The 26728-nt window shown below is 37.8% G+C and overlaps 1 protein-coding gene across 7 annotated transcripts in view; it reads left to right on the top strand.

Annotated features, from left to right (window-relative positions):
• The window catches only part of mctp1a (multiple C2 domains, transmembrane 1a), a 127155-nt gene that overhangs the window by 64657 nt on the left and 35770 nt on the right, over window positions 1–26728 (top strand). For 6 of the 7 annotated variants that reach the window (XM_043240778.1, XM_043240783.1, XM_043240780.1 and 3 more), the window contains 9 exons: window positions 1733–1897; window positions 2000–2130; window positions 4786–4972; window positions 10737–10830; window positions 14967–15069; window positions 16027–16129; window positions 16645–16746; window positions 17087–17161; window positions 18795–18914. In XM_043240778.1, the coding sequence (XP_043096713.1) occupies window positions 1733–1897; window positions 2000–2130; window positions 4786–4972; window positions 10737–10830; window positions 14967–15069; window positions 16027–16129; window positions 16645–16746; window positions 17087–17161; window positions 18795–18914 (1080 nt within the window). The remainder of the gene's footprint in view (window positions 1–1732; window positions 1898–1999; window positions 2131–4785; window positions 4973–10736; window positions 10831–14966; window positions 15070–16026; window positions 16130–16644; window positions 16747–17086; window positions 17162–18794; window positions 18915–26728) is intronic. The other variant, XM_043240782.1, reaches the window with a different exon arrangement.

The raw sequence follows: 26728 nt of genomic DNA, 5'->3' as shown, positions 1-26728 counted from the left end.
GGGATGGGAATAACTACTCTCTGTCTCTGGTTCATGCATGCATGTGTACAGCAGACCTCTCTGTTGTCTACTAAGTGAAAGTCCTAGTTTCAGCGGTAATGTGGTCTTCAAGTGAAGTCCCAGTTTAAGACATTTCTAACACACAACCTAGTTGCATTGATTTGTGCTCCTCAAGAGAACAAAATGCCCAGCTCTCAGTTTCATGTCCCAGCAGAGGTCAAGTAACTCCTGTTTTGTTTTGGCTAATGTTGGAGCCCAACTTTCAGAGAGGCCCAGAAACATGAAAGTGGCTCTCCAGCATGTGGATAAGGACGTCCTGCTGAAAGGCTTACCCCACCCAAGCCTTTGAAGCTCCAAAGTGGGCCATGTTGGCTGGGTCTCGGGAATACTGTAACAGCGCTACGATAACTACTTTTACATCGCTCGCGGTGCACACTTGGGTGTTTCTTCTATTTATACTCCCTATATCTGTTTCATTTCCAAAATACCGTAAACGATGAGCTCTGTAGTTGCAAATCAAGTGGGATTTGTAATTGATACATCTCCTAAATTAAAACTTCTGCTATGATATATAAATATAAAGAAAACTTCACCCTGAAGAGCATGGAAGAACAAAATTAATGCTAACACAGCTGTTAGCCAAAATTATGCTTACTTCCAGTTCTACTTTCTTAATCTACTTCATGGTTTTAGACTTTCATCTCTTTTGAACATCACGTCACTGAGGCAGTGCAACCTTTTTTTAGTCACAGTCAACATCAGAACAAAACAAGCCGCTTTTGTTTGGCGTCGTGACCAAAGATCACATTAGAGCTCTGAATGTTAACCTTCCCACAAAAAGAGTAATTTTACAGCGGTTGTGTGTACATTTAGAGTATCACACTAATATCTGGAGAACGTCATTAACTGCCTGCTTTTAACATCAAAACTGTGTGTGTGTGTTATTTTCTTCTTCTTCAGAACAGGTTTGCTCAGAGCTGAATGAATATGTATTTTAAATAAGAAACACATTAACAAGCACTCCAAATTTAAGCAAAAATGATTCATGTACAGTAGTGAGAGATTGTCTAATTAGTAATATATATTAAGTCTGTTAATCTAAATTTGTTAGTTTGTAAAATATATATAATAAATGTACAAAATCTTTTCAAAGATTTGCTTTTAAAAGATTAATCATTTGACAGCACCAGTGTATGTACACACACACACAAACACACACACATATATACTTTATATATATAGTATAGTTATGTATATAAATCTTATTTCTTGAGCACTAAATCAGCATTACAATATTTTACAGAAATAAATTACATCTTAATATGTTACAGTTTTTTTTAGTTATAGTAATGTTTCACGGTGTTACTGTTTTTACTGCATTTTTGATCAAATAGATGCAGCAGAGATGTCTTTCAGCTGAGATATTGCTGACCCCAGAATTTAGCACAGTAGTGTATATTTGTGTCTTGGTCATGGAAGGATACAGTTGACACAGTGTTGTGCGTTGTCTCCGTCTTTGCAGTGCCGTGCATTGTCTGTGTGTGTTTTCCTTACATACTGCGCCCTCAAAATATGTGTCTTCCATGTTGCTGCACTGTTTTCGCATCGCATTTTTGACCACAAACGCATTGTCTGCCCTTCAGCTTTTACTTCACCGACTTTCTCTTCACATTGGATTGTATCTTGCCTCACGTGAGTGTGTGTATGGGTGTGTGTTTCTGTCACATTGCAGCATCAGAGTATGAGGTTATCAGACGTTCACAGAAAAGCTCAGCTGTGGAGAGGCATTGTTAGCATCAGTCTCATCGAGGCCCATGACCTCCAGCCTATGGACGCCAATGGCCTCAGTGACCCTTATGTCAAATTCAGAATGGGACATCAAAAGTACAAAAGTAAGGTATGGTCCACATGAACTTTATTCAAGTTATTTGTTCATTTGAGACTTTTTCTTTCACGCAAGGTAAATTCTGATCAAGTGTGCTTCTTTCCTTCTATGCAGAAAATACCAAAAACGCTAAACCCTCAGTGGAGAGAGCAGTTTGACTTCCACCTGTATGATGAACAGGGCGGTTTCATTGACATCACCATCTGGGACAAAGATGCAGGGAAGAAAGATGACTTTATGGGCAGGTTGGTCATTGATTAACATTTGCATTAGATTTACATTTAGTCATTTAGCAGACACTTTCAACTTTCGACTTACAAATGAAAACAGTATAAAGCTATTGTAAACAACAAAAGAGCAATTATATGTACATGCTGTGACCAGTATTTTTTGTATAACTAGTATAATAAAAAGAAGAATATAATAATAATAATAATAATAATAATAATAATAATAATAATAATAAAAAAAATAATAAAGAGCATTAGTGTTGAAGGGTCATTTTTTGATCTGATTAATTATGGCGCATAATTACTGTAGTTTTTTGGAAATATTCACTACAGTTATATGTTGTGAATATGATATTCATTACTGTTACATCATTGTACAGTATACTTGGGGCCACTAGGTCTACTTTTCTAGAAAGCAATCACCAAGTATACATAAAATCCGAAAAAAAATCATCAAGATATTTTTCTTGTGATGTCAAGCTCTAAAATATTTTAGTGAGTAATAAATTGCCATTTGTGAGTGAAAATGCCTTATTCTGAATTTAAGCAAAGTCACATAAATTCATTATTAAAACACAAAAAATATAAAGTTCTTAAATTGAACTATTGTTTGGGTAATTAAGACCTTTTAGACAAAATGTTGATAACCGCTGTCTAATAGACTTCTAGAGTAAAACGATTACAACAGCCCGTTTTGAACAACCAAAGCCTTGATTGATTTTAATAGTGTACATAATGTTATTTAGCAAATTAAACCATAACATAAATAAACCGTGAGAATGTGTTAAGGTGTTTAAAGCAAAGCTGCTTTCCGAATAAATACACAAAATATATATGTATTTTTATTACAGACAACACAGTGATGTAAGATACAATTTAACTATCACTTGTATATACAATTTGACAGCAAAATGCTGTGATAGACCAGTCACAAGCGTAATACTGCTAAATAACAGGTTTGCTGTATGGTATATTGCAGCTAAAGTCATCTCACAGACAGTTCTTATGTGTGTGAGAGAGGGAGTAAGAAGGAGAGGGTTTGAGAATCGCAGCCTTTGACAAAACCCCATTAAGAGTGATTGACAGTGGAGTTAATGGCTGTGCGATGTGGGAATGAGGCAGCGGAGTTTACTTAGTTTCCTGTCTGTCCCCTACACCAGTGCTCCTGTTCATAAAGGTGGCATGTCAGAATCAGTCGGGTGGCATTCTTGTAATTGGCTATTTCCCTCCGTTAAACACTCATCTACTCGAGTCCTCTCTGACCATGAGTTGTCCAGCCTGCCCCAGCACTGATCTCCACATTAGTTACTCCATTCAGGATCAACTGAAGCTTTCAGTACCTGCATGATGTTCCTGTAGAGAAGAACACATTGTCACAGTGGGAGCGTGTGGAGGAACATTTGCTGGCAACAAACTGTATTCTAGTGCAATTGTTCAGATGTTTTCTCTCCTGTGGTCTCTTTCCTTTTTGAAATGAATTTGAATGAATTGAGATGAATTTACTTTTTTTTAATGTAACAGGATTGCTTTACCTATCATTAGGAGTAATCATGTTAAAATATCTCTCATTTCAGTATAATTTTATACTTATATACACTACCTGAATTGAAAAGAGTTTTTGTTTGAAATGGATTTCATTTCAATTCAGCCAAATTTAATTTAATTTAATACTTTTATTGAACAAACAAACAAACGAATAAATATTAAATAAAGAAAAATTCAGTTTTGACTTGGAAATGAGCTAATTATTTATTACAAATCTCTTAGAATCACTACATAATGCAGATCTTGGTAGCGCTTTAATTTAAAGTGTCATAATACAGCCTAACTACCTAATTAAGTACTTAGTAGTAGCCGTTGTACTTACATTTAACAAAATGTACTTACCATGTAACTAAGTTATGGAACAGCCTGTAATTACAGTTTGTAATGATGTAGATGTAACAGGCAGCTACTGTTACACATACGAGTCTGTTACACAACTAATTGTACACTTAAGTTTAATCTTGATACGCTTTTATCATAAGTAGCGTATGCCTGTGAACTATTCTGTAATTGTAATGTAATTCTAAAAGCTATTACATGCATTTAAGCTGTGTACTAATGGGTTAAATCAAACTAAGGTGCAGCTAGATGAGGTGTGCAGTTAGGTGTACACTTAAGTGCAATCTTAATAGGCTTTATTTTAAGTAGCTTACGTCTGTGCACTTACATTTATAATTCCATTATATAAAGTCTTTTGGTTACATTTTTGGTTACATAAGTAGACTCCGTAGTAGAAGCTGTTCCATAACTTAGTTACATGGTAAGTACATTTTGTTAAATGTAAGTAGTACAATGGCTACTACTAAGTACTTACTAGGTAATTACTCTGTATTATGGACACCTTAAAATAAAGTGTTATATTAAAATATTCAAACAAACTAATCTAATAACTGATCATAAATATTAATGAGCAAAGCTGTGTTGTGGCAACCAGCTGCTTCCTCAACCTAAAAAAACTTGTCTTGTCTACTACATCATTTTTAAATGTCCACTGGGTAAGAAGGGGCCTTATAAGAAACACACACTCATTCAGTTTCTTTTTCTCTTTTCTGCTGCGTCTTTCTCTTGTCATACTTGTGATATTCAGACAACAAGATAATGATGATGGTGTTGTGTCTTTGTCAGGTGCCAGGTAGACCTCTCTCTTCTCTCAAAAGAGTGCACACACAGACTGGACCTGCCTCTGGAGGAGGGTGAGGGCACACTGGTGCTGCTGGTCACTCTCACAGCCTCTGCTGCCGTCTCCATCGCAGACCTGTCCGTCAACGTACTGGACGACCCCCATGAGAGGAAGGAGATTCTCCACAGATACGTAAGGACAAACTCTTATATTCAAAACACTTTGAATGCTGAAATGATCACTAGTGCAGTATAAAACACTGAGGGTTAGGGATAGAAAGTACCATTACTTAGTATAAGACAGTAGTTAATGGAAACTTCCTTGTTTCCACCTGACAATACAAATTCAGTTTGCTTCGATTTTAAAATTACAACCTGTAAATAAAGGTTCAATTTATTTGTTGCTAAAGGGCCAAGATTCAGGAAAGATTAATTGTTAACATTCTTCCTTAACATTTTGGCATTTTTGGTAGCATAAAGAGGACTTCCAAAAGACGTCCTTTGAGGTGATTTCCATTGAACGGTTTACTGAATCATTGATGGGAACTGTCAAATAAGATCTAGGTAGAGTCATCTCGGAAGCATTTTAAAGCGACAAAACATCTCTCGGCCCGCCAAATGTAGTGTTCTGATAAAATACCGTATTGAAATGTCCTCTCTCGGTGTATATGTGCCTCATATGTATAGACAGAGCTGAATTGCGTCTCAGTTGGCGCTGGGTTCTCAGACCTGGCAGAACCTCAGCGATATGACCTCCTTTTGAAAAGCGCCAACCTCTGGGGGCCAGAGATTGGTTCAGGCCTGCAGAGAGGAGGACCGGGCCTCCCTGCTCTCTGAGGAAAGGGAGAGAGGAGCTGATTGGGATAGAGAGCTGTGAAGGAGAGCAGTAGCGGGGGGCTGTGACAGGCTCTTTTCAGGCAGGGTGTGCTCTTGAAAGGCCCGGTCTGAAAGGAGCCCAGTGTCCCTATGCGGAGGCCTTTGGCCCATCATGGCCCCGAGGCCCTCCAGTCCTCACTCTAGCACAATGCTCTCAGCCTCTCGCTTTGTCTTTAGCCTGTTAACCCTTCGTTTGCCGCTATTTGCGGCTCTCCGCCACCTCTTTACATGCCAATAGCGAGAGACAGGGATGAAACAAAAGGGCCACTTTTTGTTCACACTCGATACAGCTGCTCTCGGGGGTAAAGCGACAGAAGACGCTCTTGAATCGCGACTGCTTTAAGAGACCCGACATGTTTAGGTTTGCTTCCGCGGGCCCAGCGTGTTTCGCTAACCTGATTCTTGTCGAAACACAGGTTTGTGCGCAATATTTTGCTCTAATTGAAGTGGAAAGTCATGCTGGGAGGTGTGTTTGATCTTCGGTTAAGTACCGGTGGAAAACACTCCACAGGCCAAACTGCGGACAGGTGACCTACATAACCGTACGTATGACGGGTTAGCGCCGTATTGCTCTCCGTCGCCACTTTGTCACGCCACGTCCACTAGGGGGAGCTGTTGGACCAGAATTGAAAGGAGAAATTTGCGTCTTCTGGGGTACTGGTCGCTGAGATGGGAGGGGCTAGTGTGCAAAATGAAAAGAAAAGCTATTTCACCTTGCACAACACCAGTTTTTTTTTCTAGTGGTAAAGGATAGATGTTCCACTCCCTCGTTCCCCACTCGCTCCCCCACCTTGTACTATGCATCCAGGCATTCATTAGCACCCTAGCCTGCAGTCCAATAGGGACAGATATGCTCAAGAGAAGATGGGGGGCTAAATAGAGGATGGGACAGTGGATTCCAAAAAAGACATTAGGACATTAATTTGTCCCTGCTATTAGCATATTCCCGGTTTCCTTCTTGACACCCGTTCACAGAAGGGAATTTAATAAAGATGCACCTTATCAAGCGTGTCAGATAACAGAAAGTGCCGATGTTAGTGCTGCACAATACGCCTTAAACAGATTGGCTTGGGCAAGGTGGTGGTCCACCCATATGCAAGATAGACAGGTCCAGTGAGAGAGTGTGGGCTCTCTATATCGTCGTAAGATCAGCTATCTGTGGATAACAGAATTGCGGCGCAAAACGCCCATAACTACTTATCAACGCTCTGCGTTAAAGTGCTAGGAGACTGCTGATGTCTTCCAAACAAATAAAGTGTTTAAGAGCAGGAGGTTTTGAGGGGGTGACGTATAGAGATGTTGTGAAACTGCAGATGCTCCTAATTTAAACTGTGGATGTCCTTACTTGCCGGGGATGGGGGTTGGGGGGTGCAAAGAATGCAATTAAGTCTTTTAATGCAGCATTGCACCAGCCTCAGATACATCATTAAAGTGGAGGGGGCATATCAGATGACTTTCAGCACTTTGCATATAGGATGTGTGGGCTAGGAAGCCTTGTCAAGGTGTGCTAATGGCAGAGAATGAAGATGTCTGTTGTCGCCTACCTGTCATTCAGCACATCACGTCATATCCACAGCTCTTTCATTCACTTTATGAGGATTACAACATGCACATTTTTCATTTATTTTGACATATCTGCCTAAAGTTGAATTGGCTTGATTTTTCTGTGTGCACAATAAATATGTATCAGACTTGTAAAAACTAGTTAGCCTTTATTGTACAATTAATTAAGGCAGTAGTTAAAAATGAACAATATTTGTACAGAATCTATCTATTTATTTATTTATTTACTTACTTACATAGTAATGGATAAGCTAACAGCAATATTATATTAATAATAGTAATAATAATTACAGTAATAATAGTAATGCATTTTTTTACATTAAATAAATGCATAAGCTAATAATAGTTGAAGTAACAATAAACAGAATCATAATAGTAGTAATAGCAGTAGTACTACTACTAATAATAATAAATAAATGAATGTATTTATGTTTATTAATTTATAAAAATATAAATTTACATGATTTTACAATAAACACTAGTAAAATAGTAATAATAATAATAATAATAACAACAACGGTAATCTTTTTAATAAAATGTATTCATTAACTCACACTATTAAATGTGAATTAATGAAAACTATATGATTGTAAATGTAAGCCTTTGTGTTTCAGTCTCTTTTTGTATATCGATTTGCATTTAGTCTCATTCAAAAAAGAAAAAAAAAGAAAAAGATAAGCCTCAAATACGATTGCATCTTTTTCGGAGCTCAGTCTTTAAGCAGTTATTCTCTCAATATTCCCAGAGAGGTGGACTGTATCTGCGCTTCACAGCTGTTGTTGTAAGCAGAGAGAAATTATGCATTTTAATAGTAGCCGGGCATGTGCGGGCGACTCGTGTGTAATGGACGTTAATGGGCATCAGGGCCAGGGTGACCTCTGCTGAAGTGGAGGCGCGCAGTTCCTCTCTGGCCCTGTCACTCGCTTCCAAATCAAAATGTGAACAAGTACAGCAATGTGTGTGTGTAAGGACGGGAAGTAGGAGGAAAAGAGTGAGAGAGCAGCAAAAGAGGGAGGCAGGGAAGAGGGGGGTGGAAGCTGTTAGCATTCCATTTTTATTATGACATTTCACAGTCATCCGATTTAATGTCCCCTGACCGGATTGTCCGGCTGGAGACGGTGGGCTTGAAATGTTATTTAGAGCATTGATAAAAGGTGAGCGCCTGCGAGATGACAGCGAGTCATAAGGCTCCGCGCGGTGACATTCATTTTCTCCACAACAGAGATGGAATAAGACGTCACGGTGACAAGCTGTCACTCAAGACACGGCCCCGCCATCTCACCCCTCCCCTTCTCTCCCTTTTCGGTCCCTACTGTCTGGTTGGGGGTTAGAAGGGGCTATGTGTGTGTGTGTGAGCGCGCAAGTGTTTATGCGCTACCCCTTTCCTGTAATGGGACTAAACCTCTCTCCTCCTCAGCGTACCATATGAGTTGGCCTTGCCTTGCCAGCCCCAAAGCCGAGGGGGGTGGGAAAATATATTCTTCAGCCTTTCATTAAAAAAATAAAGAGGCCTCATCTCCTGAGCTTTTCAATCTCCTTGCCTGTCTTTTGAGGGGTCTGAAAAGCCAGCACCCTTTGCAAATCTGAAATTCCTCTGCTATGGAAATGCACCAGCTCCCCGGCCCCAAAAAATCTGCCACTTTTCTTCAAGGCTGCAATAATCATAAATAACAAGCCCTTGATATCTACCGAGAAATCATGCATTGAATGTATGTGTAAAAATAAATCTCCCCCCTCAATCATCACTTGATTTTTTTTTCGCTCTCCACTCGTTTGCTATCAGAGGATTTTCAACAATAATATCGTTCGTAACAGGCAAAGCCAGTCCGAGTGTATAATGAATTAAGTCTGCAGCCTGGCCCCGACTTGAGAAATTCAAATTATAATTATTCCTCTGGGTATGTGTAGGGCTTATTGCCAAAAAGAGAATTAAAGTGAGGTCTCCAGTGCTTTTGACGGCACACCAGTGAGATTGTGTCATCTCTATCGGTCTAGCTCCTTTCACTCGCATTTCAAAGTGTCCGTCTAGCAAATGTCACAAGTTTCTTCAACTTTTACTGCGGTTCATAGAGAGGGCAGAGATGTACAGACATATTTAATGGACAACTTTCCATTGCTGTGCATTTATTAGACCCTAAAAGTTTTAATTCTATGAGGTTGCTCTTTTGTAGCTCAGGAGACTATACCCCTTTTAACTTAAAAAAAGTAAAACAAACAAGATATTTGTTAGAATAATAGTTCATAACTTAAATTTAGGTATATTAGAGCTATGAAATGTAATTTTTGTTTTAGAAAAAATAGATATTAGATTTTTTGTTGTTGTTGAGATCTCTATTAGACATAATCAATATCTCTTTTTCCTTATAATAAAATTCTTTAAAAAAGTATTTTTGTCATTTGTTAGATATTTAATTACTATAGTTGTGTTTTTGCTATTCGTTTATTTGACGAAACTGTACACACTTTAAAATGTGGAGAAAAAGGAGTCGGGGGAGAGAGATTGCTCATGCTGTGACCACACAGTTAGTGTGTGATGCCTAGTTTGTTTCATGGCTAAATGTCAGCCCCTTTAATGCTACAAAAGACACACAAAGGAACTGTAATGGAGTATTATGGTCTCTCAATGAGAGGCTTTTATCAGTATGAGCGTAATTGACTCGCTCATAAATCATGCTTTAAGTGTCTTTGCTGATGTACTTGTCTTTGAGCAGTTTATCCACCTCCCGAAGATTTACAGTTTTAGTAGCGTCTCTGCTTCTGCTTTTATTTTTGCTTAATTTCTCACGTAGTTATCTGAAACTGAAAGAAATTATTTTTCCGGAGGAACATGGATGAGAGTATAGACACGTGCACTCTGAATGTGAATTGACATAATTCAGGTTTGACATTTGTTTTATTTTATTCATTTGTTTTCCTCTCTTCACTCATGTGAAATTGCATGTTCTACTTTTTTATAAGCATTTGTATTTTTTTATTATACGCATCTGTATTTGTTGTAGATCTTGTGTGAGGATTTATCTTGACGTCTCGAAGAGGTTTATAAAGTTTAAGCTATGACTGATTTAAAACGATGCAATATTCCTGTATCGCACATTAACACAAATTGCTGGTTGATTGCTTTTTTTTTGTTTCATAATTATATCATTTTATTTCAGTAAGTAGTGCATTTCTAAAGCGTACAAAATATATACAGAATGTATTTATGCGCTAATCTCAAACTTAAATTAATGCCTTCGCGTTATATAATGGAATGTTGTTTCTTATTTATTTCATATAGTACAAAGTGTCATTTAATGTATTTTTATACATATTACACAAACACAAGCAAAACAGGTTTTTAAGGTGAAGTCAGTTCAAAAAAAGGTCTAGCATCATTTGTTTGGAGATGCTTTATTATTTTGTTATTTTATGCAGTGAAAATTATAATTGAAGTGTTCGGACCACTGTATATTCTTCAGATGTGTGGATACAGAGCTTCTTATACCAGCAAAAGCTTTTTTCTTCATTGACCTCAACAGAGTCTGTTCAGATCCTTTCACAATATTAAAGACGTGGGCATGGTGCAGGTGAAGGTGATCCGAGCGGAGGGGCTGATGGCAGCTGATGTTACAGGTAAGAAAACCCTCCCACTCATATATACAGTGAACCTGACATATGATTTCTCACTCTGTTTTCCGCTGTTACTGATAAAGCCTATCATTTCCCTCCGAATGGTCAGCAGGAGGCTGATAATATTGCATTCTGCTCTGTGCTAATGGATCGTTGGCTTCTGAGATCACTGTGTCTCTTAAACGTTTTTTTTTTTTTTTGTGTGTGCGTCTGCTCCGGTTTCCATTAATTCTTACTTTTAATTAGGTCTGCAGTGGACAGGCCTAGTTTCTGGCACTATGAATTATCAAGTTGAAAAAAAGATCGGAGACGGTGCAGTGAGTTGATTCTTATTCAGAATCGGAGTGAGACATTAACAAACACACGTACCTCGGGTCATTTATTTATGCTGGAACAGAATTAAAATGCATCTAAATGTATTAGTTTTTGCTTTTTGTTCTGTTTTTTTTTTTTTTTACTGTGACCTCATTGCAAGTTATTCAGCTTATGTGTGTTTTATTTAAATAAGATATTTCTGTGTGACTTGACATTGCTTAAAGGAACACACTACCATTAGGCTTAGTAAGTTAGTTTAAAAAAAACAAACAAAACTAAATTAATACTTTTTTAAAGCAACGGTGCATTAAACGTATACAAAAATATTTTCTTTTAAACTCTCTGTTCACATGAAATCCCGAAACAAATGTATCACATTTCCACAAAATTAATAAATAATGCAACTGTTCAACAACAATAATATCAATGATAATAATAAGAAGATGTTTACTAATATCAGTATATTATATATACTGATTTTGAAGAATAATGTGACACTGAAAATGACTGAAAAATTTAATGAGTGATAGAAATCTACCTTTGCCATCACAAAAATAAAATTCATTTGAAAATATATTAAAATAGATATCATTTTAGAATATTTAAGATGGTAATATTATTTTAGATATCATTTTTCTTTAACTGTACTGAGCATAAGAGACAAACACCCTCATATCACTACAAACAGACGCAATTTTGTTACTTTCACTGAACACTAAGGAGTTACAATATCTAGAAAACAATATTTGCAATATTTCTATTTCTGTTTGTGTTAGACACCAAAAAAAGTCATTCCATTTTGTAAGTGAAATTATGACAGAATGTTCACTTCTTTCTTTAAAAATGAAGAGTATAATTTCTACACCACTAATGACATCAAACAGAATCACAAATGTAATCTCCAACTCTCCAAATTATTTACCACTGCTCAGACAAACAGATGGGATCATTGTTGTAATTTTTGGATTATTAAACATATTTGTTCGACTTTAAAGATTTCGCAGGCACCGTAAGTCCTGGTTTGACCACTTGTGTGGGAAACGAAGCTGAGAATTGCAGCACAAGAATATTAATCAAGGCTGCACAATCGGTCGCAGACAAGGTGTGAGGCGGCAGAAATAAACAGGAGCGACAAAGAGCGAAAAGACAGAGGGAGAGAGTGAGAGACAGAGAGAATTAGAGGCTGAGACGTAGAGGTCATTAGCACCGTCACTCTTAAGGTGGAGCATCTCGCGAGGTTCCTCTCCGCTAAGCGCTTTGCGTTTGCCGTCTCTCTAATCGCCTAATCGACGCCTTTAATTAAGACATGCTCAATGGCAGACCACCCCCCTCCCCTCTCACACCCTTCAGCCTCCCCCTTCCCGCTTGCTGCACAGTTCTGCAATCGCCCCTTTACTCGCTCCTCTCCGGGGGTCCGGCCCACTACGTTGACCTCGTAGCTCGGTCTGGCGTTCCCAGGGGAACCGTGGCCTCCTCATGAGCTCTGATTTCACACTCCTCTCCCGCCACAAAGCGTCGGCGCACAAAGCTTTTCTAAGAGCCCCGGCTCGCTCACGGACTCACCGTCTCAATCGGCCCTGGCACCGAGGTGTCAGCCAACAAGGTTACGGGCCACGGAACAGTGCCTCCTCTAATAGAGAGCTCACTGGAGACAGGGAGAGTCCAGGAAAAGTGGAAGGCAAGGAGAGTGAACATAAAAGATAATGTGGTCGAGAGAAAAAGGAAAAGAGAGGGAAATCTTAGTTCTCTTTCTTGCACCAACGAATGTGGGGTTTTTTTTGGTCCCACCCCTCCTTTCTGTCTGTTTTTCATTGTAATTAATTGAGGCTTTTATCTGGAGTGCCTCCACTCCAGGCCAGCAGGATAAATGGTGACAGTGTGTAAAACCAACAGTATTTAGGGACAGGAGACTGCTTTCCTTCTGAATAGAGCCTCTCAATACTTCACATAGATCGCTTCGGATGCAGGCATCACTCTGGCAGTCGGCAATTTCATTAACAAACGGTTTTCTAACAACAGTAGGAGCTGCCCTATCCACCATCAGTGTGTTTGTATATGATAATCCTATGGGCGGTTTAATGCTCCTCTAGTGCAGGTACTTCTGCTTAACACCGTTCCTGCATTTCATTTAAAACGCCTTCCAGACCTGAAAAATGTAATTACCGTTTTGTACGTCAGCGCGCCACACGCTCATCAAATTGCAGCCGGAATGAGGTTGAACTCATCTCGCCGGTCTGTGAGGATTTGCCCAGAATTAACCCACAGATAGCGTCTGCGCGGCCACACCTGGGGAGTCAAAGTTTTATTCAGTGCGAAGCGTGTAATTTGCTCAGACAGCTGCCTCACGAACACGTAGTAGTTTGTCGCCGAGGATGACCGAGTGTCACTGTGAGGATATTGAATAGGGTGGTACATCCCTGCGCCTATCAGTATACATTCATTTAAGCAGATGCAAATTATTTTTGAATGATGAAAATACTCACAATTACAGGATGTCATGGCAAATTAAGTATTTGTGTGAATATATTGTGAACTAGCTCTTGAAATTAGGAAGAGGGTTTAATTTTTTTTTTTACTTTTTTTTTTTTTAACAATTTTTTAACAAAATAAATAAAATGATCTCCTAACTGAATTACTGTAACTTTTGTTTTATTCCCTAATACACAGTAAAAATATATATCTTTAAATAAATTATTAGTCTACATATTTTATTGTATCAGCCACATGATAGTGTAATCACTGCATTTAAACAAAAAAGTGAATTATATATATATATATATATATATATATATATACATATATATACATATATATATATATATATATATATATATATATATATATATATATATATTGCTTTGTCAACTAAATGTCTTTCCTTTTTTTATTTACATGCAGGAAAGTGAATTATTTTGTACTGCATTTTAACTTAGCAGCACATTATAAAATCACCATTATGGATGTTATTTTTTGCCTCAGCTTTTAAAAATGCTCTGCAACAAACAACAAAAGTGCTCCCCATTGTTTTGTTTACAGATTTGTTTAATGATTCAAAAAGTTTAGATCAAAGCTGATATAAAGAGTTTGTTGTTTAAGTTTTCATTGAGAACAGCATTCCTTTAAATTACGAACATTTATTTACATGCGTATGTAATTAGCTGATTTCAAAGCATGTAGGACAGTGGATTATATAAATGTCTCTAGAGTCAACTTCTTATAATAATGTATTTTGTGCATGAGGATATTTCATTGAACTTTTTTATAATACAAAATATATTGATACAAAGGATTATTAAAAAGTTTCTCACTTCAAGACATTTTAATTTATCAATATGAATGCCCTGTCAGCGTCTAGAAACATCCTCATGATAATATCTACAATGAAGTTTTCTACAAATTTTCCACATTCAGTCTGTATGCATTTAAGTCGCCATCCTGGTCTGTGATCAGCTATGTGTGTGTGTGTGTGTGTTCGCACCAGACGGAGATAGAGATGTCCTCACAGTGCTCTAGGGCAGCGCAAAAGCTGAAACACTTATCTACCTGTGTGCAAACCGCTGTATCGGTATAACAACAGGAAATGACTCCACACAGGGGCAAAATGAATATATCAAATCAGCTTCACAGTGATAAGTTGCCACTGAAGCTTTAGTTTGTGTAAAGACAGCAGTGTGATCCAGCCCTTCAGGCTCGCTGTCCCATCACCTTTATCAGGTAGTTTTCCCCCCAGCGCACCACCCAGTGGATTACACCACAGTAAATACAACAAAACTGATAAAGATAATGTATGTGTGTGTGTGTGTGTGTGTGTGTGTCCCTCACAGGCAAGAGTGACCCCTTCTGTGTAGTGGAGCTCAGCAACGATCGGTTACAGACGCACACCGTGTACAAAAACCTCAACCCAGAGTGGAACAAAGTCTTCACGTTGTAAGTGTCAAAAGCATGTATATGAATGTGCGAGACAGTGTTTGCATTTGCATATAATCAAATATTTTTAGTATGACAATTTATATAGTTTTATATTTATAAAAGGTACATTTATATTATATTTAATTTGATATATACATTTTATATTATATATTTAAGTCAGAATGCAATACTCATATACAAAATATTGATAGAAAAAAAATAAATGTCTAAAATTGAATATGATAATTGCAGGTAATTTAGATCGTTTAAAAAATATATTTGTACATGCAGTAAAAAGATAAATACGAAAACCGGGTGGAAAACTTGGAGAAATATCATTTTTTTACATGTTGTATTAAAGAAGCTTAGTTATTAATGCTGTACTTAAGAGCTACGTGGTTTACAGAGATACATCTGAGAGCCGAGGGTTACAGGATAACGTAGTCAGGGTTATTTAATTAAGCTTTGTATTGGTAGTTGAAAACGTGACACTTAAGTAAACTTTTTCTTTAAGAAGAAAATGAACTTTTGTTCGAGATTACACTCCCTCTGCAAGTACAAGCCATTGTGCCGTTTGATAATGTGCCATACATAATTTCTTATATTAGTTCGATATCTAGAGGTTGTTCCATTGATGTTTTTTTTTTTTTTTTTCATAATCTTTCAATCTTCACGGCTGGAAATTCATTTGTGAATTCCCATGGAAAGCTGGGTAATCTAGCCTCTCCTTGGAGCGCTCATCTCTTAAAGAATAACCTCATTTTCTTTCATTAGACTTCTCCTCTTTAGCCTACTTTTCAAAGATAGCATTTCAAATGGAGAATTGCAGCATCTTTTTTTAACCCCAGCACAATGGAGATTGTCACCAAGGATTTAGATGAATCACATTTTTTTGTCATGACTTGAAAGATCTTTTCAGTGTTTAATATTAGTCAATGACTTCTTCACCTGCCCCTTTTCTTTTTCTTCAACTAGCAATGTGAAAGACATCCACTCAGTCTTAGAGGTGACCGTCTTTGACGAAGACAGAGACCGAAGTGCCGACTTCTTGGGCAAAGTGGCTATTCCGTTGTTAAATGTAAGTTTTGCGCTTGCAGACTTTTTCGTACAACAGTGAATCAGTATCAGATTGTTGAAATGCACTAAAAAGTTTTCCTTTTGACTTTTTACATGTATATTTTCATTGGGTTTAGAAATCATACAGTAAAATGTTAAAGTGTGGACACGCACCAAAAAAGTTTTCAAAAATCGGGGAGAATATCAACAAAGCGTGCGTCTAACCTTTATCGATTTTAGTAATCATAGAGTAAGATGTGAAAGTGAGAAAAACACAGGGGGGGAAAAGCTACTAACAAAAACAGAGAAGAAAAGAAAAGATAAGGGGGGACTCAATGTGCGCTCCCAGGCTGATTCCCCAGGATAGTTAATTTGCGGCTGACAGTGGTCGGGCCGTAATGAACAGGTACTTGTCAGAGCCGCCACAGTTGTTTTGGGCTCTCTGTCAGATGCAGCAGCTGGGGTTCAAAGGTCACACGGAGAGTGTATTCAGCTGGGTATTGCCAGACAGACGGCTGTCATGTCCCTCTCCCGCAGATCCAAAATGGAGAACGCAAAGCTTACGCCTTGAAAAGCAAGGAACTGACAGGGCCAACCAAAGGGGTCATCTTTCTCGAAATAGACGTGATTTATAACGTTGTAAGTCCCACTCTCTTTTTCTCGCTTGCTTTTTACTGGCGTTTTTCACTTCTTTATCTGCCTGTTCTCTTCAGCCTCTCCCGGGCTGTCTGTCTCTCTTTTAATTACTGAAGACTCCCCTTTCCTCAGCCTTTTATTTGTGCGTCTGTGTACCGCTGTGTGTGTCCGTCCGCCATTTTAGGCGGGAGTGTGAGAGAGCGTCACATGGCCATGTGGTGTGGAGTGTGTGAAATGGAGGGATGTCTCGATATATTAGATCGTTAATGACGCATCATGATCGCGTCTTGATCTCGACGGTGGATTATTGCATTCAATTACGCATGAAGTTTATATGTTGCAGGTAAAAGCCGGCATGAGAACTTTGATTCCCATCGAACAAAAATACATTGAAGAGGAGCCACGAGTGTCCAAACAGGTAACGAAAACACTTTTATCGCACCTTTGTTGAAGACATTAATAAAATCCCGCCCAACACAAGTTGTAGACAGCAGCATCTTTCTCCTCGTCTTCCCCCTCTCTCTCTCTCTCTTTCGTTCTTTCTCCTTGTCTCTTCCCTCTCTTCTGGAGGTGCTGAATAGAAATGTCAAGCTGTCAACGCTGGGGGTGCATAAGTAGATTGGCCATCCTTTAGTTTGGACCTCAGTGGTTCTTCTGCTGTGCTTCTTTTTGTCACCCTGTTCAATGTCTCCCCCCATCCCTGACAAAGAGCTGAATTGTAGGGGTTGTCCCAAATCAGACCTGTCACTGAGACACTGCTTGGGACAAACACACACACACACACATATACACACACACTCTCTATCTGTCACGCACTGAATGCAAGCTAGAAAGTGTCCACTCTGCACTTTTCGGTGTGAATTTGCCCCCCCTCCAACCTAAACCGTTTGGGAGTAAGACTGAAAGACTTACACGCAAACCGATGGCGAGGGCAACGCATCAAATGCATCTCCACAAGATTTGCTTTTACTTCTCGATACTGTCTTCTCAACAGTTCAAGCTCATTTCGTCCAACATCTCAGACATATTTTATTCTTTAGTAGTTTGGTTTCACATTTCACCTCAAATGTACTTTGATTAATCCCAAATGACAAACACAAATGGCCTACTTTAAAGGGATAGCCTGAATCCTACACTTCACCACAGTAAATGTGGATATTTACTATGATCAAAGCCGTAGCGTTTTAAAGCTATTATGCGACCAGGAGCTTTTGATCTTTCCGTGAACATAGGAAGCAGCGGTCATTTGCAGTTCACCCCCTCTTGGAAACATGAAGAAGGCCATTTTATTAAAGAGGAATAACAAAAATAAATAAATAAATATATAATTCCTCCATACTCATACAAATACAAAGATAGATATGGTTTGGTTTCCATTAATTTGTGACTTGTTTCATTATTTTGGTCTAGTATCATATTTTTGGTGCTATTACCTAACAATATGCTATAAAGTTGTTTTCCCATTATTGAACTTCAGTTATTCTAGTGCTGTTTAGACCAAATGTTTTTCCATTATAAATCATGATCATTTGAAATTTATATTATATATAGAACTGTTCAGAATGTTTTGGCCTGTAAGATAAAAAATAATAAAAAGAATGAAAAATTAAACCCCAAATAATATTAATATAAATTTTTATGTATTTTTTGTGAAATATTACAATATAAAATAACTTTCCACTTTACAAAAATGTAAATGTTTTTTATTTGCTTTAATGGCAAAGCTGAATTTTCCTCATCATACGATTCATCAGAAATCATTCTAATGCTGATCGGGAGCTCACAAAACTTTTCTCATTATGATCATTAAAGAATGAAAAAATTGTGATTCCTTTTTGTTTCATTGTTTGATGAATGTAAAGTCAAAAGAACAGCATTTATTTGAACTAAAAATCTTTTGTGCCATGTAAATGTCTATGCTGTCACCACTGATGAACAAAAGCATTTGCTGAATGATAGTATTAATTTAATTAAAAACAAATAATGATGGTGTATGGAATTTACTTTTAGTATATTTGTTTTCTCATTGTGAAATGTTGTTCTGTACTCAGCTGCTGCTGCAGAACTTCAACAGAGTGAGGCGCTGTATAATGTTCCTGATCAATGCTGGCTGCTATATCAACAGCTGCTTTGAGTGGGAGTCTCCTCAGAGGAGCATCTGTGCCTTTCTGGTAAGGACCAGTATGAATTCAACCACACCATCAGTCACATACAGCGGCTCCAGAATGAATCTGGACACATTTACGTTCAATTTCACTATATCAGATTAAAAATGTACGTTGATATCTGGATATTTTCTGGTTGTCAAATGGATCTGACTTTATATTAAGTGACCTGTACTACGGCATTACATTTAAATTACTCATTTGATACAGTGGACTTATTGTGTGCATACATACATGTTACATTACTTATATTTTTTAAAGCACCTGCATCTCAATATCAGCAAAAATGTTTTAGGTATGGTTTCCTTGTTACATGCTTTTACAATTATAAAAAAAATACGTGATGCATATTTGCATGTAAGTAACCCTAAAACAAACCTCAATCCTAAGCATAGTAGGTACATGTATTATTATTAATATTTCTTAGTACTTAAATGTATAATTGCACTGTAATAACGGACCTTAAAATAAAGTGTAACCATGATTTGCAGTACAATATGAACACAGCAAGTGCATTGTACTTATTTTTGATGTAAGTACATAGTAGTTAAAACCACTTGATATAAAGTGGCACTGTCAAATGTTAGTGGATCATGTCTAGAGTTAACATGATAAACTACACCTTTTGGTACTCTGCAATACATTTATGAACTGAGGAGAACTTTATGCATTCACTAAAATGACCTTGAGATAAATTGATTGCAAAAATGCCTCAGAAAAGTGACATTAAGTCTGAGAAGACTACTGTGGTATTTTCTTATCAACAGCAGAATCTGCAAAGAAATTCAATTTCTTTTCTCAGAGTTAACGTTGTTTTTCTAAGCCATTTTTGCAATCAATACATCCCAAGGTCATTTTAGTGAATGAGTAGTTAGTTCTCCTCGGATAACACGAGTAACCATAAATGTAGTTTATCACGATCCACTAACCAAAAAGTATTTACATTTATAACTACATTTAACGGTATATCCTCTGTTTTATCATTCAATGCCTAATATCTATTTTTTAAATGTCAAAAGTGCATTCCTTAAAAATAATTGGCACTTGATTTGATATTTTGTTTCTAATTCAGTGATTTTCAGACATTTCAAGTGTGTCTTAAGCGCCCCAAATACTTTCCGGGGCCACTTCGCATACACTGGACTTTTATAAAATGTAGTGACAGGTTCTGTGGTGAGCCATTAGTTCCTGTGCACACATTTCCCATCTCTCCGTCTGTTGTGTTAAAAAACGTCCAGAATTTCGCCCATTTGTCTTTGACATCCTCCAGCAATCTTCTCAGATCTCGGGCACCTCGGGTGAAGCTGTCTGAATTCGCGACAGTCTCTTTCATAGCGTGGCGCACCTTCAGATTGTAATTGGACAGTTGAACCTTCATGAAAAGGACACCCTTTGTGAGTGGGCCGTGTGACTAAATGCTAGCACAGGACAAGCTGGCTAATCTTTGCCTGTGATGCTGCATAATTTGCTGTAAGGCCTGTCTGTTTCGGGACTCGCGTGTCTTTAAGTGTCGCTGGGTAGGCCATTAACATTTTCCGCTTGACACATTTTAATTTCGGTACACTTCCGAAAGCAAAAGCAGAGGGCACGCGCGTGAGCGGAGGGACAGCTGTATCGATCAGCTAACATTTTAGTCGAACATTTTTTTTTTCATGGTTGTCGGGGGAAAAAACATCAATGAAAATGTCAGAGGAAGAAATGCCAAGAGGTTCGAGGAGAATAAAACAAAAAACAATTACATTGCATTTAATGATCCGATGCTATTATAAACATTATTATTCACGTTCACTTCAGCATGTCTGACCTGAACTAGCAGAGTTATAAAAAAAGAGTAAAAAATTGTTCGTAACTTCTTTGTTGTATTTTCTTCACAGTTATCCCATTAGCCGGTAATGTTATTTTTTTGCAGTCTAAATCTCCCTCCTTAAGAGCTCTCTTAATCATCCCACTGATTTCTTTCTTTATCACCAGCCATCTGGTTCAGGTGAGCCTTCACCGCTGCGCTGAGACACACATCTGTGCCGTTCTGTCAGCCGCTGACAGTTGTAAGCCAAAAGAATACAATAGTCAGACACCGGCGGAGGTGATTTTGCATTCAAGAGTTGCAGAACCTCCGGTGCTTGCCGCACAAAGGTTAGCCAAAGCAAAGGGGCTGCTCGCGATGCGCAGATAAAACCAGCTGCGAGCGGCGGCGGTGGCAAGCCTTGTGATTTGCTATTCTGGTATTTTTAGGTCTGTGCCTTTTTGACATTTTAGAATTCTTGTTTTTAGCTTAGGTTTTGAGGATGCATTGGTGTTTTTGTTTATGTTGTTGGGATTTTGTCGCAGAAACGCTTCCAAAGTTTTTGTTTGTTTGTTTGTTTGTTTGCCGGCGCTCCAAATACTCTGCTCCTTTTCTTAAAGGTGAAGCGTGTAAGTAAAACATTGCGCTGGATCTCGGTTTAATATGCAAAGTAAGCCATTTTTATGTTGAAAACTTTTAGGAAGCCATAGCTGCTTGACACAACCATGCAATAGCAATAGTTAGGGGGTGGGACTATGTGGAACTATCAGCCATTTTTGGCCGATATTATCAATGTTGAAAACAGTTGTGCCGTTGCATTTTTTTTTTTTTGTGGAAACCAGGTTTCTCTTTTTAAAGACGCTTTGATTTACATAGAGTTCAACAGAACTATAACTTTACTGTCACTTGCAATCAGTTTAATTTGCCCATGCTGAATGAAAGTATTAATTTATTTGAAAAAGGCATCAGTTTAGCAGTATTTTTTTTATTATCAGTGTGAAAACAAACTGCAGCTTAATATTTTTGTAGAAATAATATTTTATTTTATTATTAAATAGAAAAATTCCAAAAAACACAATTTATTTGAAGTATCCTTTAACAGTATAAATGTCTTCACTTTCACTTTTGATCAGTTTAATGTGTCCTTGCTGAATGAAAGTATGAACAGTCGTCATTAGCTAAAATTGTGCTTATGTATTTATGTATTCATTAACCAAATTCATTAGTTGGGGGGTTGGAAAAGCAGTTTAAATATATATTACAATATCTTTACTGTCACGTTTAACCATTACAGTTGCTGAATGAAAGTATTTATTTATTTAACAACCAGTGGCCAACAGCAATCGTTGGTTAAAACATTGAACGTGGTCTTTTTTTTCCTAGAACTGTACGATCAGAAAGTTCAAAGGAACATAATTTATGAAATCTCTGTAACAGTATTGTCTTTACTGTCTCCATCGATCAGTTTAATGTGAATGTGCCTTTGCAGAACGTAAATAATAATTGATGCCTGATGATCAATGGGAAACAGTTATCGCTGTAAACTTTTGTAAGCCGTACATTCACGATCGCACATGGCCGGCCTGTCAAGACGACACAGCTCATGGCATTTTCACAATGGACAAAGCTCGGAGAGTATGTGTGTGTGTGTGTGTGTGTGTGCGCTCGTTCGAGAGCGCGTGGGTGTCCGTGTGAGTGTTTGTGCGCGTCTGCCTCCCCTCTCTACGAACACCTGTAAGCTGAGCGTTTGCGCTGGGTGAATATGGGCCATTGTTCTGGCTGGCAGAGTGGTGCTCATAAAGACCGCTCTGTGCCAGCCCTCCCCGCGCGCCACTCTACCCCTCCAGCTCCTTATTGCTCCCGCACCGACTCTTCCTCCAAACAAATTTGCCGTAACTCTACCTGCAATTTGGCCTTGAATTGGGAGCAAATAGAGCAGGTATTGTGTGTCGTGGGGAATAAGAGTGGTGTGTGTGTGTGTAGAGGGTAAGGAGAGGGAGATATATTGGAAGGGGAGAGGTACGGAAATGATACCCGGCTCCTTTATGTGGGGTAAAGTAGGACTCTTATCAGTGGGAGCACCCAGACAAGAGAGCTACTACTACAGGAAACTGGAGCAGCCTTCACCTGCTTTGCATTTAGATAAAAAACACTCGTCCAAAAAAAAAAAAAAGAGACAGGAAAAGAGAAACAAATGCTCCGGTGTGTGTCTTCACAATTACAACCTGCGGTGTGCTACAAGGTGGCACCTTTCTGCTCCATGTCACCCGTCAGCCATCGGCTCCTTTTACTTTATAGGACGAATTAGGAAAAATTGCATATGTTGAATTCAGTTTAATCTGTTAATGTTGCACTTGAAATTAATGTTTGAATTAGCTAACAACTCAATAAAACTCAAAAATATAACTTAAACTCAGTAAACACAGTAAAAATGTAACTTTTATACTGATATAAAAAATTTTAAATATGTAAAATAATATAAAATAAGTTTTGGCTTCTATTAAGCAATGTACTCCTTATTTATGTTGCATGTGGTCTTTTTTTTATGAAATTATGATATTTTGTCTTCTGAAAATTCATTCAAATTATTATTTTTTATTTTAATTATTATAATCTACAAATGAAATACCACACATTTTTGTTGTTAGACCTTAAGATGTTTAAGGTGAGCATTTTAAACAGTTACCGTGAACCGTTTTACAGAAATCACTAGTCAATAGTGAAGTTTTTCAGATTGAGCACATGTTTTAAGGTTGCTCTTTTTTAAGAACTTTCTAATTAGCTTTAGATCAAATCACACTGAGTCTGAAAAACAACGAACGAAAGCGATTCCTGATATGCCAGAAGATGGCAGTGCGGCATCACTCAATCCAAACATCCCCACCTAATGAGTCCAGCCAAAAAGCAGATGAGTTATTGACGTCCATAATCAGCCTCTCATTTGGCGTATTTCTACCCACCGTTGGCACTATTTAAAATAATCAACACAATGTGATGACTTAATTTCTGAAGTCCAAGTACAGGGGCTGTTGTAGGCTGTGTTGGTAACACACTTTTAATGTGCTAATTCTCAAATGCCTGCTCTGAAGTGCTCAAGCCTGCACTCCACAACACAAAGTGCCAAAATGATATTGAAATTGGCTGCCAAAACGTGTCCGTCCTCCATTCCAAAAATCCAGCGAGACGCGGAAACACTTGGCCGATCCAGAACGTTCTCCCAGTTAGAGCAACGGCTTTTGTTAAGGGACTTAATCTCAAGTGCTTTCGCTTGGATAAAATCAAATAGATATTTAAAATGAAATCAAATTTACATGCTACTTGATGTTAGAGATGGATGTAGCGTGTACAAAAATGCTAATATCACTTAGTTGTTTGATATTCAGCTTAGTCAAATTCATTAGGGAAGCGAAACAAAACACACACTGTGTAGGCATTCTTTCATCATGCTTCAGATTCACTTCTTTTCTATTAACTTCATACATAAAAACTTATTTTTTATGTTACCATACCCTAATTTTAGCAAAAAAGGAATAATTTATAGACATAAGCATTTTCCTTTACTTGAGTTTCCTTGTCTTGAACAAGAATGCTTGTTGTCCTGTTGTATTACACCAGAGTTAAACTCTAATAGATATTGATGGTAACAGAAATAGTGATCTGTGGATTTTTTTCCGTGCTTTTTGTGGATTAATGGGCTGACAGGAAATTACGTTTCAGGTGCCGTTTAATGAATAGATGTCACGGTCTGTATTAGGTTACTGTTGGTCATTGTAAGACGGGATCCACACAGGTGGAGAGGTTACTGTAGCGCCCTGAGCAGAACACTGAAGCTCTGAAGTACAGGAAACTGAACGCCGTGGCTCCGGAATGGCCGCCCAAAGCTGGCGAACTGATCGCGAATACCTGGATGCGCTCTGACAAAGCCTCTTGTCGCGTGTTCGCAGATTCGGTTTCTTCTTTTCCTCTCTATCATCCGAACCTTTTTCTTTCCCCTTCAGTTTGCTTTTTGGGGTCCGTGGCCCTTCCCTCCCCGGGGAGAGCTCTCTCTGGGGAAGGGGGATTGGGGGTGATCTGAGTGTCTGGGCTGGGAGAATGGCCCCACAGCTCTGGGCATCTCTCTCTCGGCCGCTGGGTTGTGTGAAAGAGAGAAGGGTCACTTCCAAGCAGACGAGGTGTCGGTTAACATCAGCTGTCAATCAGACTCTGGCCCTCAGCTAGAATAACCAAACTTAAGAATGGAGTCCAGCGACAGGTTAAGGAACCTCGATAGGCTTATGAAAACAAGATGGACGCTGCGGAGTAGAGACAAAGAAATGTGAGCGATAGATTCACGAATGACTCCTTTGGCGTAGCTTTAAATTCCAATGAGTGCATTTTGTAATCTGTCAAAGTTGCTGAAGGCTGATCTGTTATATATTAAATATTTTTAATACTAAATTAAGTCATTATGATTTTATGAATGCACAGATGGAAGATATTAATTCAATGTGATGAAATTCTAATTACTTTGTCTGAAAAATATACTTTGCTCTAATTAATGGGACAAGCTACAGATGTTTTGCTGAATTTTGCAAGAAATGTGTTTGCCGTATAGGAGCAGGTACTAAAACACCAAATGTTACAGAATTTCATAAAAAATTTTATTGGCCGGTGTTTTCCTGTAAGCAGCTTGTGCATATTACATATTTTGCTATATGCAAATTTTCAGATTAGTTCCTTTGTTGCATATTAAGTGCGTCATTTACATTTTCAATCGTATTGATACATTGTTTTATTTAAATGCGGCTTATGTGTTTTCAGTTCTTTAAACTCTATTTGAATCTTTAATATTAAAATTGTGAAAGAGGTCATTTAAAGACAACATTCGAACCAGTGTTGATAGCGCATGTATTATGCACATTAGAGATGCCTAATTTGTTCCTCGTGTCTTTTTTTTCCCCGGTTTGAAATGTTCAGTGCGCGCGCGTTGGGTAACAGTGCTGTAATGGATAGCGTGAAGGGCACGGAAATACATCTGACCTGTTTCTGCTAGATTCAGAGATTTTCCACTGCTCTGGATGTGTGTTTGTGGGCATGTCCGGTCCAGTCTGATTTAATGTTACGTAAACTTTTCCGATGCAATGAGGTCTTTGTGATGTGCTTTCATGTATAATAGCCTCTCTGTGGATGCATGGCTTATGTGCATTTCATATACTGTATGATGATTTATTTTACAAAGCTGAATGCTTACACTGAATATCACTTTTGATCTTTTTGTATTTAGTTGGGTTAACATTACCATTCATTAATGTAAACTCTTAACACTCATCAACCTTTTCAATCTGGCATCATTTTATTATCATTCGTTTTATCATCTGTGAATAATATTGTCATGGCTATGACGCTGTGGTTTTTGCTTTAGTCTCACAGAAGGGTGGAGATTTTTTGATTTTGTTTTTATGCATTTATTTGTTTTATTAATTTAGTTTGGATTAATGACTACAAGTAAATATTTTTGGGTTTAGCTGTACTTTACAGCTATTTCAAAAATATGAAGTTTGAGATTGCACTATATAAAGTTTCCAAATTACATTTTTTGAATTGTTTTTTTTTTCAGTAAGTAAAGTTAAAAATCCAAAAATGTTAAACTGCTACAAAATGTTTTATCCTTTTTATGGTCAGCTCCTGTTTCCCTCTGCGGAGTATGTGAACATTTGTTTAAAAATGGGCAGTAGGGTCACCAGAAACATGCTTTTTGCTTTATGTTTTGAGCATTTATAATGTTATTTAAGGAGAATGAGATTTTGTTGCAGATGATTGACTCATTCGTTGTGTTTTCACACTGAAAGACTTTAAAAGCATCATCTGCGCTCGCACATGACAGACTGTGAAAAATAATCTTTGTGTTACTGTTACGTATTACTGGTTGTCAGGTGTTCCGAAGGTATCCAATAAAAAACGCATTTAGATGTGAAGAAATTAAATTTCGAGATTAGAGAAATTACAGTTAGTAAAAAATGTTTTTAAAGTATATATATAAGGTGCAATAAATCGCAAA

This window comes from Puntigrus tetrazona, chromosome 5 (genome assembly GCF_018831695.1).
Source record: "Puntigrus tetrazona isolate hp1 chromosome 5, ASM1883169v1, whole genome shotgun sequence".
Lineage (NCBI taxonomy): Eukaryota > Metazoa > Chordata > Actinopteri > Cypriniformes > Cyprinidae > Puntigrus > Puntigrus tetrazona.
The sequence above is the reverse complement of the archived record's forward strand: the minus strand, read 5'-3'. Positions and strand labels throughout refer to the sequence as shown.